Source organism: Engraulis encrasicolus, chromosome 3 (assembly GCF_034702125.1).
Source record: "Engraulis encrasicolus isolate BLACKSEA-1 chromosome 3, IST_EnEncr_1.0, whole genome shotgun sequence".
Taxonomy (NCBI): Eukaryota; Metazoa; Chordata; class Actinopteri; order Clupeiformes; family Engraulidae; genus Engraulis; species Engraulis encrasicolus.
Window position 1 is genome coordinate 13,465,150 of NC_085859.1, and position 15,908 is coordinate 13,481,057.

A 15,908-nucleotide genomic window follows, 5' to 3' on the forward strand; every position below is an offset into this window, starting at 1 on the left:
CACTGAAAGACGTTTGAATCTTGTGAATCTGTAATAAAAAGCCAAATACTACGTGACCTGTCTAGTTATTAAGACGTGTACTTAATTTTTGTCTGTAAAGAGAATACATACAGTAGCCTACCTGACCCTATTAAGACCTCACAGGAATCTTTGAGCCTAATTCGGCGCTCTGTCATTCAGCAACACCTAACCTAGTTCTCCGACGATTTTTAACACAGACAGCTGGCTTTGCTTTTTGTTTTGTTAAAGTGTATATTTTGAAATCACGCAAACACGTTGTCAGGGAATTCCAAGCTCACCATCTTCCATCAGCTTCTTCTCTTCCCTCATCAATATAACATAACTTCCTACCCATATGGTTCCGTATTAACTTTTAAGAGTGTAACAGATTATCTTACTTGTGTGTTGGAGCAATGTTTATAGGATGGAAGTTCTGAAGAAGGTTGAGGTATTCTGAAATGCTAGAATCTTGATTTGATATTTAAATGTAATATAAAATTCACACCTTTTAATTGTTATAGGATTAAGATTTTGTGATGCTAAACATGCTAAATGAAAAACTGCAGCCAAAAATGTACAAGTAGTGTCATCCTATTCATTTCTGTTGTCGTTGTTGGTGAAACTGTTATTTCAATTTGCCATGATTCTTCAATCGTTTAATCGTTATTTGATCTTTGGTAATGATTCTTCAGTTCACACAAGGAAGAACGCGACACTGCTTCTTCACAGTTCACCACTTTTTTTCTTTTTTCATTGGTGCTGACGTTTCGGCACTAGGCCTTCATGTTACTCTGATGAAGGCCTAGTGCCGAAACGTCAGCACCAAAGAAAAAAGAAAAAAAGTGGTGAACTGTGAAGAAGCAGTGTCGCGCTCTTCCTTGTGTGAACTGAAGACTGAAGTACCTTGAAAAGCTGCACCTGCTAAAAAAGAAACCTTCGAGGTGTGTAGGCTCTCACAAAAAAAAATATATTTTGTAATGATTACCTGCATTCAAATTTGTACATAAAGCAGCTTATAGCACACTGAAAAATAAATTCCCTTTGGAGAAAAGTGCTATAAAAGATATTTGACTAAAGATTATTTTATAGTTGGTCAAATGTAAAAACCCTTGGCAATCTTAACATTAGTTTTGGTTGTGCTTTTGGGGAAAATCTTCAGATGAAAACAAATCTACCACTGCCTTTAAGAAAAACAATGTGCTATAATTCCACTTTGAAAATCAAGGCATAGTCTATTTGCATTGTTTTAACTTATCAGTGTTTTAAACACTAAATATACAGTATGTTGAAAACATACTTCATTGTGAAGTTCAAAAAGTGTAAACTGCCACTGCAGGTAGACCATTCTCTGTCTGCTTGTAATATCTGACTGCAGAACCGCAGAGCCACAAGATTTGCCCAAAATTTGAGATTTGACCAAGCGCAGATTTGCCACAAACTGCCACTGCAATTCCGCAGTCAGACCGTCAGATTCAGACAGCCAGCCAGCCATGCAGATTTGGTCCAAACGCAAATCTGCCCTAAACTGCAGCTCTGCAGTGAGACCACCTCCCAGTAATGTGTGACTGCAGAGCCACACAGATTTGCCCCAGGTGCAGATGTGGCCCAGACTGCTGCTCTGCACTCAGACCATTCTGTCTGGGGCAAATCTGCTTTGGGACAAATACAATATATCTGACTCTACAGTCAGTCCTTTCGCCTTGTCTGGAACAGTGCAGCTTTCAAGTCTTTTTGTTATAGGCTATCAGCCGATCAAAGATCCATGTGTCTTCCTGTGCAGTCCTAGTCCGTCTCTAACCCACATTCTCACAGCATATATGGTGTCTGGCATACACACACCACCAAATGAGCTAAAAGCTTATCTATTATCCTTTTTCACAATTGCGTCAAACAAGTTCCATTTTAAAGTGCAACAGGTATAAACTACTACCGGTGAGTCTCCATAGAAACTGTGTAACTTTATGTCAATGCCACCAGATGTCACATGATAAAGGCACTTTACCTCAGTCAGTAGCATATCCTTTTCAGGCGTCTAGAGGGATGTTCACTATTCCACACTGAGCTGGGCAGCCATCCATGACACATGTTACCTTTTGTTATACGTTGCTTCTGGGCTCCAGTGATGGTGAAGACATAAAATCTTTTCACATATTCACAACTTGCTGCATGGATCTTGGTATTGTTGGTTAGATTGGCTGTATTCCACTACCAGGGTATTATTTGTGATGCTTAAAACACGGCAAGTTTAACCCACATTAAAAGAAGCCCCATACCCACGTATTGCCTTAATTTTTTCATTTTTTTCTGGTCAAGTAATGCTGAAACAAATATGTACCCCGAAGAGATTGAAGACATTTTTTGTTGTTGCAGAAAAGTGAGGGAAATACACTATATTACTAAAAGTATTTGCTCTCCTATCTAAATGATCAACAATCAGGTGTCCTAATCACTTGGGCTGGCCATAGGTGTATAAAATAAAGCTAACATTTGTGAAAGAATGGGCCACTGAAAAGAAAATAAAGGTCCGCAACACTGTTAAATGCTCCCAAATATTTAATGGCACGACGTTTCGGACTAACCGTCCTTCATCAGAGTGCAACCAACAAAGAATGGGCCACTCTCAGGAGCTCAGTGAATTCCAGCGTGGAACTGTCATAGGATGCTAGTCGTGCTAGTTGTCATAAAATGTCCTCGCTCCTAAATATTCCACATTCAACTGTCAGTGTTATTATCAGAAACTTGACGAGTTTGAGAACAACAGCCATGAAGTGGTAGACTAGGCCACGTCAAACGGACAGAGAGGGGTAAGCGGATGCTGAGGTATAGTGCAATGAGGTGGACGGCTTACTTCACAGTCTATTGCCACAGAGCTCCAAACTTCACGTGACCTTCAGATTAGCCCAACTACAGTACACAGAGAACTTCAGGGAATGGATTTCTATGGCCGAGCAGCTACACCTCAAGCCATACATCACCAAGTATAATGCAAAGTGTTGTATGCAGTGTATGCATGTCACCACTGGACTCTAGAGCAGTGGAGACACTTTCTCTGGAGTGATGACTGTACACCAATGTATTTTTGGCAAAGGACGCGCTCAACTTCTTGGAAAAACGAAAGTCTTTGGGTGCGAGATAAAATGTATCAACTTAAGGAAGAAAAATCCGCACTCACAAACTGCGTCTCATTATTTATTTATATTACCACCATGTCCAAAAAGCAAACGCGTTTCGGCTATAAAGCCTCGTACCACGCACTGATGAAGGCTTTATAGCCGAAACGCATTTGCTTTTTGGACATGGTGGTAATATAAATAAATAATGTACACCAATGTACAACGCAAGGTCCACAAAGACATGGTTGACAGAGTCAGGTATGGATGAACTAGTTCAGTTCATATGGGTCGAGACCGGTGAGAATTTGTTGGTTATACAGTATAGTTACATTGCACGTAGTTGACGCTTTCATTTATTCAAAGCGTCTTACAGTTTATTTTTCAGGGTATTGGTTACAGTCCCTGGAGCAATGTGTGGTTAGGTGCCTTGCTCAAGTGCACTTCAGCCATGGATAGAGATGTAGGGTAGATGTCAGGGGGATTCGAACTTACAACCCCTAGATTGAAAGACCAACTCTCTAGCCACTAGGCCACGGCTGCCGTGTATGACTTCTTAACTTGTATTTTTCTCTCAAACATTACCTAAAAGCTCTAAGAAAAAAGGGATCAAATGTCATCTTTTTATTTTAAAACTCTTGCTTTAAACTAAATAGAATTGGTTTCATCTAATAGAGAAATAGAGCAAAAAAGGCCAAATGTCTGAACTTCAAGTTGTTTGGTTTTTGCAAACAAAGAAAAGGAACAAACCCGAAGGGTAAGACATTTTAAAAGCCAGCTTTACCTAACGCTTTACACTTTTCCTTGAAAGACAAACCCTATTATAAGAAACCATATTTTTTCCCAGATATAACTGTGAATTTGTTTTAAGCAGTATGCCATGCATTGCCAAAGTTTGATTTTGATACATAACATTTTATTGTCATTATTACAATTGTTGGGACACAAATGCATTAAATGCACTATGTCAAATGGAATCACATAAGAGTGTTGGTCAATACTGTCCATTGTCATGACCTCCAAATCAGGCCTGTGCTGTTTTACATTTAGAAGCATCTTTTATTTTTTTTTCAACAACAAAAATGTACATGCTGTGTGCCTTGTAAGAGAATCCAGCCCTTCGCATCCGTATTTTGTAGCAACAACAAGCAGAATTTGTGTCTTATTTCATTGACCTTTCCTGCTCATAGTAGTCAGCCTAACCTTGAAGAGCAGGCCAAACCAGAAAAACAACATAAATAAAACAGTTTTTAAAAGTGCCAAAAGCATGGTATGGAGAAATATACTATAATTCAGAATGTACAATTATTAAAGGTGGTTTAGTTTCCTCTTCTTGAGAAATACTGATTGTATTTTCTCATCCATTTATTGGTTGGAACTAAACTGTGTCCTTTTTTCTTTTTCAAAAAAGAAAAAAAAAGTCCTTGCTCCTTTGGTGACAGCTGGTCAATGGATTGTGTCTTCTTCCATGTGTGGTTCTTCAGCAGCCATTGGCCCGTATAGTCTCTTTGGTTTCTGTGTAACACTGTGTGTAAGAAAAGACAGCGGAGATCAAGCGCAGTAGAAACCACCTTTGGCATTGTTGTTGTATCTCCTCTCTTTGGGTTAGCTATTTCTTTTTGAAAACTGACCAACTGACTGCCGTGTTTCTCCTCTTTGGGTATTTCTTTAACATTGTCCAACCTTCATATTCCAGGAGACACAAGTCATAAATAAATATTCCGTTTCTTCTTCTCCTCCTTTCCCCCCCTCCCCAGACCAGTTGTTCTTTATTCTACACACCCCCCCCCTTGTCCTTTTCCCTTGTGTCCAGTCTGCTTATCTGCTCTGCCAGGGGGGTCGATAATGTCTTAACGTCTTACTTTATTTTATTACTGCTTTTGGGGTTTTCCTCTCCGTCCGTGCCTGACAGAGCAGGAGGAGCTGATTGAGAGCTTCTCTGAAGGGGGATATCTTTGGTTTATGTGTGTGCGTGTGTGCGTGTGTGTGTGTGTGTGTGTGTGTGCGTGTGTGTGTCTGTGTCTGTGTGTGCGCGTGTGTGAAATCTTTGGCTCTGCTTAAGTGTCCGTGACGTTTAATCATGATTTTTCTTGCAGTTTAATTCCGTTCAGTCAATCAGCTAATCCACCTCCATTGATTCACTGTGCTGCTGGCCACACAGAACTTTGGTACATGTTCTCTGTGTGTGTGTGTGTGTGTGTGTGTGTGTGTGTGTGTGTGTGTGTGTGTGTGTGTGTGTGTGTGTGTGTGCGTGTGTGTGTGTGTGTGTGTGTGTGTGTGTGTGTGTGTGTGTGTGTGTGTGTGTGTGCCTGCGTGCGTGCGTGTGTGCGTGCGTGTATGTAAGTTTGCATGCATATCTGTGTATCTGTCTTTGTGTGTGTGTGTGTGTGTGTGTGTGTGTGTGTGTGTGTGTGTGTGTGTGTTCGTGTGTGTGTGTGTGTGTTAGTGTGTGTGTGTCTGTGTATCTAATTCCATCCAGTCAGTCGGCTAATCCACCTCGATTGATTCGCTGCTCTCGTTGATGGCTTTGCACTCGTTGGGCATCCGCTGGTGTCTGCTCAGCTGAGTGGCCTGCGTGAAGCTCCGGTCGCACCGCTCACACCTAATACACACGTACGTAGACACACACACACACACACACACACACACACACACACACACACACACACACACACACACACACACACACACACACACACACACACACACACACACACACACACACACACACACACACACACACACACAGAAAGACAGACAAGAGAAAATGTGTTCAGTGCTTCATCCTCCAGCTTTTTGCTGCTAATGACAGGTGACACTTGAAAGTGGCATGACTCCTGTGGAGGCCAGGGGGGGGGTATAATTGCAGAAGCCCTCTGTCTGAAGAGGGGACCTTGGGGGGTTGGGTTTGGGGATGGTGGGGTGGGGTGGGGTAGGGTGGGGTGGGGTGGCTCAGGGTGGGGTGGCGTGGGGTGAGGAGTTGGGTCTGATGATGGGAGAGAGAGGAGGTGAGGCGGACTCAAGTGATGCGTGACACAAGGGCCTCCTGTCAATAAATGTGCAGAGAGGAAGGGATGCCCCTGGAGATCGCCTGTCTCAGATAAGGGCCCGCGCGTCATTGTCACTTACAATAGATAAAGAACAAAAAGAGGTTCTCAGATGAGGAGGAGGGTGGGGTGGGCTGAGCTGGGGTGGTCTGGTCTGTGGTGGTGGGAGTGGTTACTAATCCTGTCTACTGAGGGACTGAATGGCACAGGATTTAGTAATGACACACCCAGGAGAAGAGCTAAATTAAAAAAGGATGTGTACCTCTGGGTGTGAAGTTGTAGTTACACACAGGCTTTGCCGTAAGCAGCTTGGGAGATTTAGAGGGAGGGTGGATGGGTGGGAGGGGCTGAACTGAGGGAGAGGGAATCAGAGGGTGTGTGCACACCTTTGAAAAATAAATTGCGGAGATTGCAACAGGACAAATGTGGAACGGGTCGGAACAGAATAATACTAGTGCCATTTCACAAGAAGCTCTTTCATCTCAAGGCACATTGGTTACCTACATGCAAAAATATGATTAAATAAATACAACATAATAATGTAATCTAATTAGTTAATATTATCATGATCAATGTGACAAATATATGAGGACACATGCAGGACAGGAAAAAGTATTCTGTACACCAGTGTTTCCTAACCTTTTTTGTCCTGCATACCCCCTAAGCCATTTTGTCATATGATGAGTACCCCCTCGCCCTCATACATGCTCTGTTCCTCTATCCCAACGTGACTACACTCAATAAATTTGCTATTATTACATTTCTCCGCGTACCCCCTGAGGTGTGCTCGCGTACCCCTAGTGGTACACGTACCCCTGGTTGGGAAACACTGCATTACACTAATTCACCTTCAACTACAGTATTCAATGTCTCATTTACTGAAAACCAACTAGTCCAGATTTTTTTGTGAAGCTTGTAAATTACTTGCCATATATTTTATATATACAGTATATTGTACAGCACCCTCACATCCCCTTCATGTTTCCAATGAACACAAACTGCAGTGGAACAAAGCAAAGGAGATGTGCTCTACACAGAACATAGGAATATGAGTAGTCACGGTAAGGGGATATGGTGTTTCCATGTGCTGCTTTTAATGTAAAAATTTTGTAAATATTGTATATAGGCTATACATTTCCGGCTCCTTTTATAACAACAGAATTACATTGTTTTTTTGGAGTATGTTGTAACACATTGAGCTGCAGTATCATTTTACTGTACTACTCCTAGGGGAAGTAATATGAATGTTTGTAGATCAATCATTGGGTCAAAGGTGAACACCCTATTTAGGGCACATCTACCACCTATGGGGCTATGCCGGAAGGGTTTGTGGGTAAATAAACATGTGAAGAGTGCTGTCACTTCCTTCATTCATGTCTGTTTTTAATTTTAATGGATTGTGGGGAAGTGACAAATGTCACTTCAAGACAAATGTCTGTGTAAAAAGGAACTTCAATTATGTCTCGTCTCATCTCATCTCATCTCATCTCATCTCATCTCATCTACACAAAGCAGGGGATGAGGAGGGGCATGGTAGGAACAGGTTCTGATGAGCTGTGCAGAAAAAGTTCCAGTGATGCTTTGCAGATGCCATGGCTTGAGCAGAGAGCAAAACACAAGAAGGCGGGGAGACAAAAAAACCAAAGCATCTACTCCTCTTCCTGACAAACAGAAAATGCCATCTTTATTCAATCAAGCATATCAGGACTCAATGGAAATAACTCAAGCCTATTGATTGGCTAAAGATTGGCCCAGTGTATTCATTAATGTCTTTGTACTCTCTCTTGCCCCTCTGGAGAACGTGAAGTGCTGATGACACATTTGTGGACTGCTGATTGCTCATTAGAAAGCAGATTTGTAACTGCCCCTCACAACAGTGTGGACATAGGGAAATAGTTGCACGCATAAAAAAAGCCAGGCTGAATAGAGCCGAACAGCAAAAAACAAAGTTGTCTTTCCTTAACAAACCATTTCTGACACACACACACACACACGCAGGCACGCACGCACACACGCGCGCTCCCACAAACACACGTCTGTCTGGTTTTCAAAGAAGACTATTTTTGGACATTATTTGTATGTATCTACTACTTACTGTAAAACATGCTCTTATGTGTTATAGCTACGTATTTTCTAGAACTACTGTCTCTTTGATGCCTCTGAGGCAACACTCCATGACACCTACTCCTGGGTCTTGTGCTGATTCTACCTCTACCTCAGCGTGATGCTTACCAATTTAACTGAAGGCTATGCTATTGGCACTATTAATTCATTTCTATCTGTGCATGATCTGTATAATTGCTATCTGTAAATGATTACATTTTCACTGTCGTATCAAGCCAGTTTATCTAATTTTAGCTGCCATATATTGAAAATAAGTGCATGTAAATGTCATTGTCACTTGATGCTGCTAGTTACTCTAGTCACTTTATTTTCTCTTTATTTTAAAACCTGTTGCTAATACAGTATGTGCCCGTGTACATCTAGGATTTCCACAAATCCTATGTATTGTTTATGTATAGTAGTCAGTAGTCTTACCCTAGTTTCATAATAGCTTTATTGTACATATTTCCTTGTGTTTATTTATATGTGCCCTTTAACTTTAGATCTCATTCTAGTAGGATAATGACAATACAGGCTTTTCATTCTATTCTATTCTATTCTTTTCTACTCTATTCGGTGTGACTGTGTATACTGTATAGTGAGTTTACTGGTCTTTTCAAGCCTTTTGTTTTTGCAGCCTTTATTGGTACTTTATTTTATACTTTTATAATTTCATAATAATTATATTTTATAATGATTGTATTATGCAGCGTGCACCTTGAAGGCAGGCTTTAAATCTCAGTGTACTGTGCATAATGGCAATAAAAGCTTCCTATACACTACCTATACACCTTGATTTCTATTTCTACTGTGTTACAGTACTGTGTTGGCAAACAAAAGCATTTCGCAGTGGTGTCTCATGGCTAAGCTGAAGTAACCCAGCTGTGGCTACTAACCACTGACGTTATAATTGCTCATGTCATGTCTTACCAAAACTTTCTGGCAATTTCAGCAATTTCATTCATAGAGAGGGATGGCCGAATTGAGAGTTGTGTGTGTGTGTGTGTGTGTGTGTGTGTGTGTGTGTGTGTGTGTGTGTGTGTGTGTGTGTGTGTGTGTGTGTGTGTGTGTGTGAGTGAGTGAGTGAGTGAGTGAGTGAGTGAGTGAGTGAGTGAGTGAGTGAGTGAGTGAGTGAGTGAGTGAGTGTGTGTGTGTGTGTGTGTGTGTGTGTGTGTGTGTGTGTGTGTGTGCGTGCGCGTGTGTCCCCTATGCCCACCTGTTTAGTGGGAATGCGCTTCATGCTCTGTCTTGTCCTGTGATGTTTGGAAAATGTATGTTAAGAAAAAAATACAGCAACCACCAATGAGTCTGTCTGTGTGTCTGTGTGCGTGTGCGTATGCGTGTGTGTTTGTGTTTATCTGTGTTAGGTGTATGTGTTTGAGTCAGTGATATGACGATAGTGTTAAAGTGAGTATTCGCTCTTCACTTACTTCACTGGCTTTCTGTTTGTGAGTGTGTGTGTGTGTGTGTGTGTGTGTGTGTGTGTGTGTGTGTGTGTGTGTGTGTGTGTGTGTGTGTGTGTGTGTGTGTGTGTGTGTGTGTGTGTGTGTGTGTGTGTGTGTGTGTGTGCAAGCAAGCGTGCATTCCTGTGTGTGTGTGTATGTGTCTGTGTGTGCGTGCATGCATGCGTGTGTGTATGTGTATGAGGGTGTGTCTCTGTGTGTGTGTGCGTGTATGTGTATGGGTGTGTGTGTCTGTGTGTGCGTGCATGCGTGTGCGTGTATGTGTATGGGTGTCTGTGTCTGTGTGTGCGTGCATGCGTGCGTGTGCGTGTATGTGTATGGGTGTCTGTGTTTGTGTGTGCGTGTATGTGTATGGGTGTCTGTGTCTGTACGTGTGTATGGGTGTCTGTGTCTAAGCGTGTGTGTGTGATATGACAAGGCGACGGCGTTGAAGTGAGTACTCACTGTGTACTTACTTGAAGGGTTTCTCGCCGGTGTGTGTGCGGATGTGGTTGTTGAGGGTGGTGGCGCCGGCGAAGGCTCGTCCGCAGTAGCCACACTTGAAGGGCCGGTCGCTGGAGTGGGTCACCACGTGGTTGCGCAGCTCCGACGGCTGGGAGAAGGACTGAGCACAGTGGCCACACTGGTACGGTCTAACACACACACACACACACGCACACACACACGCACACCCACACGCACACACACACACACACACACACACACACACACAGAGAGAGAGAGCAAAGAGGTTAACCCCCATGGTTGTTACCATAGCACCCATGACCCTTCATTAACAATGAGATGTGGTGTTGCATTGGCCCATCCATCACTCTGGGTGCATCCCAATATGTGACCTTGCCTCCTCCACTTGCCTCCTCCACTTGCTTCTCGTCATGATGACATCACTGACAACAGCATTATATTTCAATATCTTGCAAAAGCTCAATTGTAAAGTATTTTTCTCATTTGCAATTGGGATGATGAATGAAAAACAGTCCCTCAAAAGTTGTTGTGGCGAGGCTGCCAGCTGGGAAACTTTATCGTTTTCTCCACGGAGGAGGGGCCAGGAGGCGGGACGAGGAGACAAGCACAAGTGGAGGAGGCAAGGACACATATTGGGATGCACCCTCTGGCTCTCTCTATTCCAGGGTGAGTGAGCCCTAGAGAGAGCAGCACTCCATTGGGCGGCTAGAACAAAATGCAGCTTTACTTCTCTTTGAATCTCGGAAATAATGACTCCATGTTCCTCTTAAAACCTCCCTTTGAAAACAATCATTTGAGACAATTTTATTGTAAGATCTACTGTGCTACGAGACACACATGCTGAAAATATCAAGTCTTCTTGGATACATTACTGAAATATTTTTTTTCTTGCTAAAGCCTCTTGACATGACGAATCAGGAATCAACTCAAAAATTGTAGAAAAACAAACCTAAAAAAAAAAATCATCACCCAAGTCATGTCATGACCTAAGGAATGTTTTCTCTCTCAACCTCTTCACACTGTTCTGCCTGCACCAAGGCTGGCTTGGTTGAGGTGACACGTACACCACACGATTTACTGGAGGGTTTTTCTGGGAGAAGATCCATCGATTGTGAATATTTTAATGTGATTAATGTGTGCAAAGTATTTACTATGGCGGCAGTTTATGATTAATGTGGCTGCATTGTTTATTGCTGTGCTGGGTGTACAGAGGGGAACATACGCACACAACACAGAAAAATACTTCCTGTGTGGTTCAAGCAGCCCATTATCTCTGGGAGAACTACTGTCAGCTAGTCTCAGACCTCGTTTCCACATTTATGATTTTTCCCCCCCTTTTATCCATTTATTGTTTACACAACAATGAGATGAAAGAAATCTTGATTGTTACGTCAACACAAATCGCACATGACATGGAATCACTCACCATGTGATTGGCTTTATGAATTCATTTCAGGAGAAATCTCTACTTAAAAGTCCAGTTTTAAAAATATCCCTTTCGGGAGCAAAAAATAAAACTTTCTGTTAAACAAAAGGCCAAAATGGATTCAAAAATGTGCATGGTAGAAGTCGATATAGGGATGGTAAGGGCATATCACAGCCAACATTTGGGGAAGACAAAGTAGTCCCTAGAAGTATCACAACCATTTTATTTTAAATCCATTAAATTATTTTAATTACATATAATATAAATATAAATTATATATAATTTATTCATCTGTTTTCGCGAACTATTCCAGTGTCCAGTTTCAGTAGTCCCTTTTTGTTTTTAGAAGTTCCAGCAAATATTCAGACCTAGAACGGCAAGAGTATTCATATCGCTGCTTTATTGACAGAGTCCTGGTCGTCAGGGCACGGACTGGTACGAAAAAAAAAACAGGAAAGGCATTTTAAAGGGACACTGTGTGAGATTTTTAGTTGTTTATTTCCAGAATTCATGCTACCCATTCACTAATGTTACCTTTTTCATAAATATTTACCACCACCATGAAAGTATTCATTATGACTGGAATAGAAAAATTGCACTTTTCATACATGAGAAGGGGGATCTTCTCCATGGTCCGCCATTTTGAATTTCCAGAAATAGCCATTTTTAGCTGCAAAAATGACTGTACTTGGGCCATAATAGAAAATATTAGTTTAATACTTAGTAAACTATCATGAAAAGGTCAAATTTGGCAATAGGCGACACAGTTTCAATGAGCAGCACAGTTGCAGTACCTTTTTTGACCATTTCCTGCACAGTGTCCCTTTAAGCTTGAAAACGGCAGACTGTACCGCTGCATATACATGGGTTTTCAATGTCTTGGCTGACATTGGCAAACATTGGCTGCGCACACAGACAGGGATTCTAAAATCCTACCCAGCTAGGTGTTTAACATTGGAAGTCCCTTTGGACCAGTGTGGTGCATGGCTAAAACCTGTTATTCTAGTCAGCTAGATATTGTAACGATCTCCTACCGACTACTTTCTGGAAGAACAGATCTTATCGTGTGTATATCAGAATCGTTTTGTATGCTTTGTAAATTATGTTGCATTGTATTACGCCAATCACACGTGAGTGCAACGTTTGAGTGACAGCAGCTTCCAAAAATCAATTTTCTGATCCTGAAACCACGCCTTGTCAGCAGTGGCTACCACTTTGCTACACAATATTATTTAAGGATTATATCAAAGAATTCAGAGCGACATGACAATATGTTCTCATAAACGGTGCCATCAAGAGTACAAAATCCGAGCAAGTGGCTTAAAGGGACACTGTGTGAGATTTTTAGTTGTTTATTTCCAGAATTCATGCTGCCCATTCACTAATGCTACCTTTTTCATGAATACTTACCACCACCATCGAATTCTAAGTAATCATTATAACTGGAGAAATTGCACTTTTCATACATGAAAAGAGGGATCTTCTCCATGGTCCGCCATTTTGAATTTCCAAAAATAGCCATTTTTAGCTGCAAAAATGACTCTACTTGGACCATACTAGAAAATATTTGTTTATTACTTAGTAAACTTTCATGTAAATATCAAATTTACCGATAGCCAACCCAGTTTCAATGAGCAGCATAGTTGCAGTACATTTTTTGACCATTTCCTGCACAGTGTCCCTTTAAACACTGTGCAGGGCTCCAATGGGACAAATGTTAAATACCTAGCCACGTAGCATTTTGGACTCCCTGTCTGCGTGCAAAGCCGATGTATAGGATCACACCAAAATTATCAAATGCCCTGTGTGCCATGTGGCCAATCCAACCGTGCTGGTTGCATGAGATATCCGGACGAAACGGAGCGAGACCATGCATGTTTAGAGTAGACAAGGTTGTGAAATCATCTATGAATATTCCACTATTAGGCCTACTATGGTATTATGTTTCCAAACTTAGTTTGTCGGATGTGCCACCAAAAAAGAAAATGGATATCTGCACAAAGCTAAACCACTGAAATATGAAGTGCCCAATTTAATTTCCATTAATACCTGATGTACATCAAATTTGATACATCAATTTTGATGTATTTGTGCTCTCATCTTTACAGGATGACCACACCTAGGGAAAATAACAGCAGGGCTCAACTTTGACCATTTGTAGACAATCTGTTTTACTGTAAACATGTTAATATCACAGAATTTACAGATACCTTTGTAAAACTCTGCAACTTACAACAAGTCAAAATACTTCTGAGGGCTCTTTTTGTGCAATACATTATTCATATCAATCAACGCTTCTTGAGAGTAGCTAACTCAAAACTAGCATGTGTTTTAATAGGGAAGGGTAACTTTGACCAACACTTGTAATCTCATCACACTAATTTGACCTCCAAGACTGGCTCCAATTAGCTATAGGAAAAGTAATTAGCCGGCTTACCTAAAAGCTATAGGCTACTAAAGCAATATGTTGCTTCCAGGGTGTTGCGTTCCTCCAGTACCAACCGTTTAGCCTTGCCTCACAAAAGGCGATCCCGGTCCAAACTGTTTTCTGTCATTGTCCCTCAATTGTGGAATAAGCTACCAGTTGCTACAAGAGCAGGGTCATCCCTCTCAACCATCAACAAGCCAGTGAAGACTCACCTCTTCCGAGAGGCCCTCCCTGCATAACATAACTAACTCTACTCACCTCTAATCATGGGTACTAATCTGCACTACATTTCATAGGTCCTCCACTATTAATCGATTGCTGCTCTCTATCTGTTCTACATTACTTGTATACTGATGTATTCTGTACTGACCCCTCACTCTGTACTTGCTTGAATGTCCTCCTTGTAAGTCACTTTGGTCAAAAGCATCTGCTAAATGTAATGGAAAGTAAATAGCCAAGTGCAGGCCTCTCAAGTTGTTGCTCTCTTTTAACGTCCCAGTCAAGGCTACATGGGCTGGAAATATTGGTTTAAGGAGTAAAAACAGTAGCCTAACTAATACAAGTCTCATATTTTCACCTGTATGAAGTTATCACCTGATGGTCCTGGCTCCTGCGTCTCCAGTTCGCCTACTTGCGATTCGTAAATTTTACAGTTCTATCTGAACTCTGCTGCGCGCGCTATTGGATGAAACTCTGATCCACTGCTCTGATCTGCCCGTATAACCGAACAATCTATTTTCTGATTGGCTGAATAGCGTGGTAACTAGTCTGAACACAGAAGCGCTGTTACCTATTTCTGACGCATCTGTGGATAGGTTGGATGAATTAATGTGCGCCGAACTTCAGAGTGTGAAATACCATGTGTGGAGTGTGAGAGTGTGAACTCGCTCAGATGAGAGTGTCACACTCTCAAAGAGTGAGACTTGAGAGCCCTGCAAGTGGTTCACAAACTTTTTCTACCTTGCACTGTGAATGTGAAAATATGTCTTTTTTTGTGCAGTGTTAGTTAGCCTGGGTGAAAGTGACTGTTGACTCCGTCAAACAGTCTGGCAAAAGCCAAGAGGAACCCATCTCCATGGAGGGGGGGAGATGGTCTGACATTTAAATTCATTAGAGTTCCAAATTCAAATTAAAACCCATATTGTGCTTTATTAGCATGACTGTTACAATATAGAATCGCAAAAGCATACAAATAACAAAACAAAAGTGTGAATAGTGTTACCTTAACCATCAGTAACGGACTTCGCGGGTGAGTTCTGCGTCAACTGTTTGCTAATTGGCTAGACGCTGAGAGAACCGAGCTGGAGGCTTTTGCCAGACGATGTGCGGAGCCAAAATGTTTGGGTGGAGTACATAGGAGGGCGTTGCCAGGCTAAGTGTTAGTTGCAGCAGAATGTATTTATGTAGGCTATTGTTGGGACTGAGATGAAGATCATAACATGTGGCAACCTTCCGGTCAAAGTAATGAAGCCTGGTTTTTTCCCCCCATCATAGCAGGAGCTGGCAACGGAAGCAGAGTTTCATGTTTTCTTGTACACAGACAAGTGTGAATGTAGCCAAGTGCACTAAAATGGCAGTCCCCTGCAGTTCAAAATTGACTCAATTCGGCTCTGCTAAAGTCTGGGTGACGTCATGGATACTTTGTCAATTAATTATAGCCTACAGTCTATGTGCCCAACTCATGCAGACAATAGTCATTCAAAAGGGTTCACATACGTGCAGCACATATCCTAGTCACTGTCTACTTTCCAGGGTTTGATGCAAACAGTCCGTTCTCTCCATCACCTCCACTTTGGGAACCACTACTAAGCCCGACAAAAAATTGCACAGAACCGTACAGTTCTTAAATTTACCACAAATGCGTTG

The 15,908-nt window shown here is 41.8% G+C and overlaps 1 protein-coding gene across 1 annotated transcript in view; it reads right to left on the minus strand.

Moving 5' to 3' along the window:
- Positions 1–5,597: 5,597 nt before the first annotated feature.
- prdm6 (PR domain containing 6) overlaps positions 5,598–15,908 on the minus strand; it is a 53,131-nt gene continuing 42,820 nt past the window's right edge. The window contains exons 6-7 of the mRNA XM_063194308.1: positions 10,179–10,355; positions 5,598–5,712 (exon numbers count right to left, since the gene is read on the minus strand). Coding sequence (XP_063050378.1) covers positions 5,598–5,712; positions 10,179–10,355 — 292 coding nt within the window. The remainder of the gene's footprint in view (positions 5,713–10,178; positions 10,356–15,908) is intronic.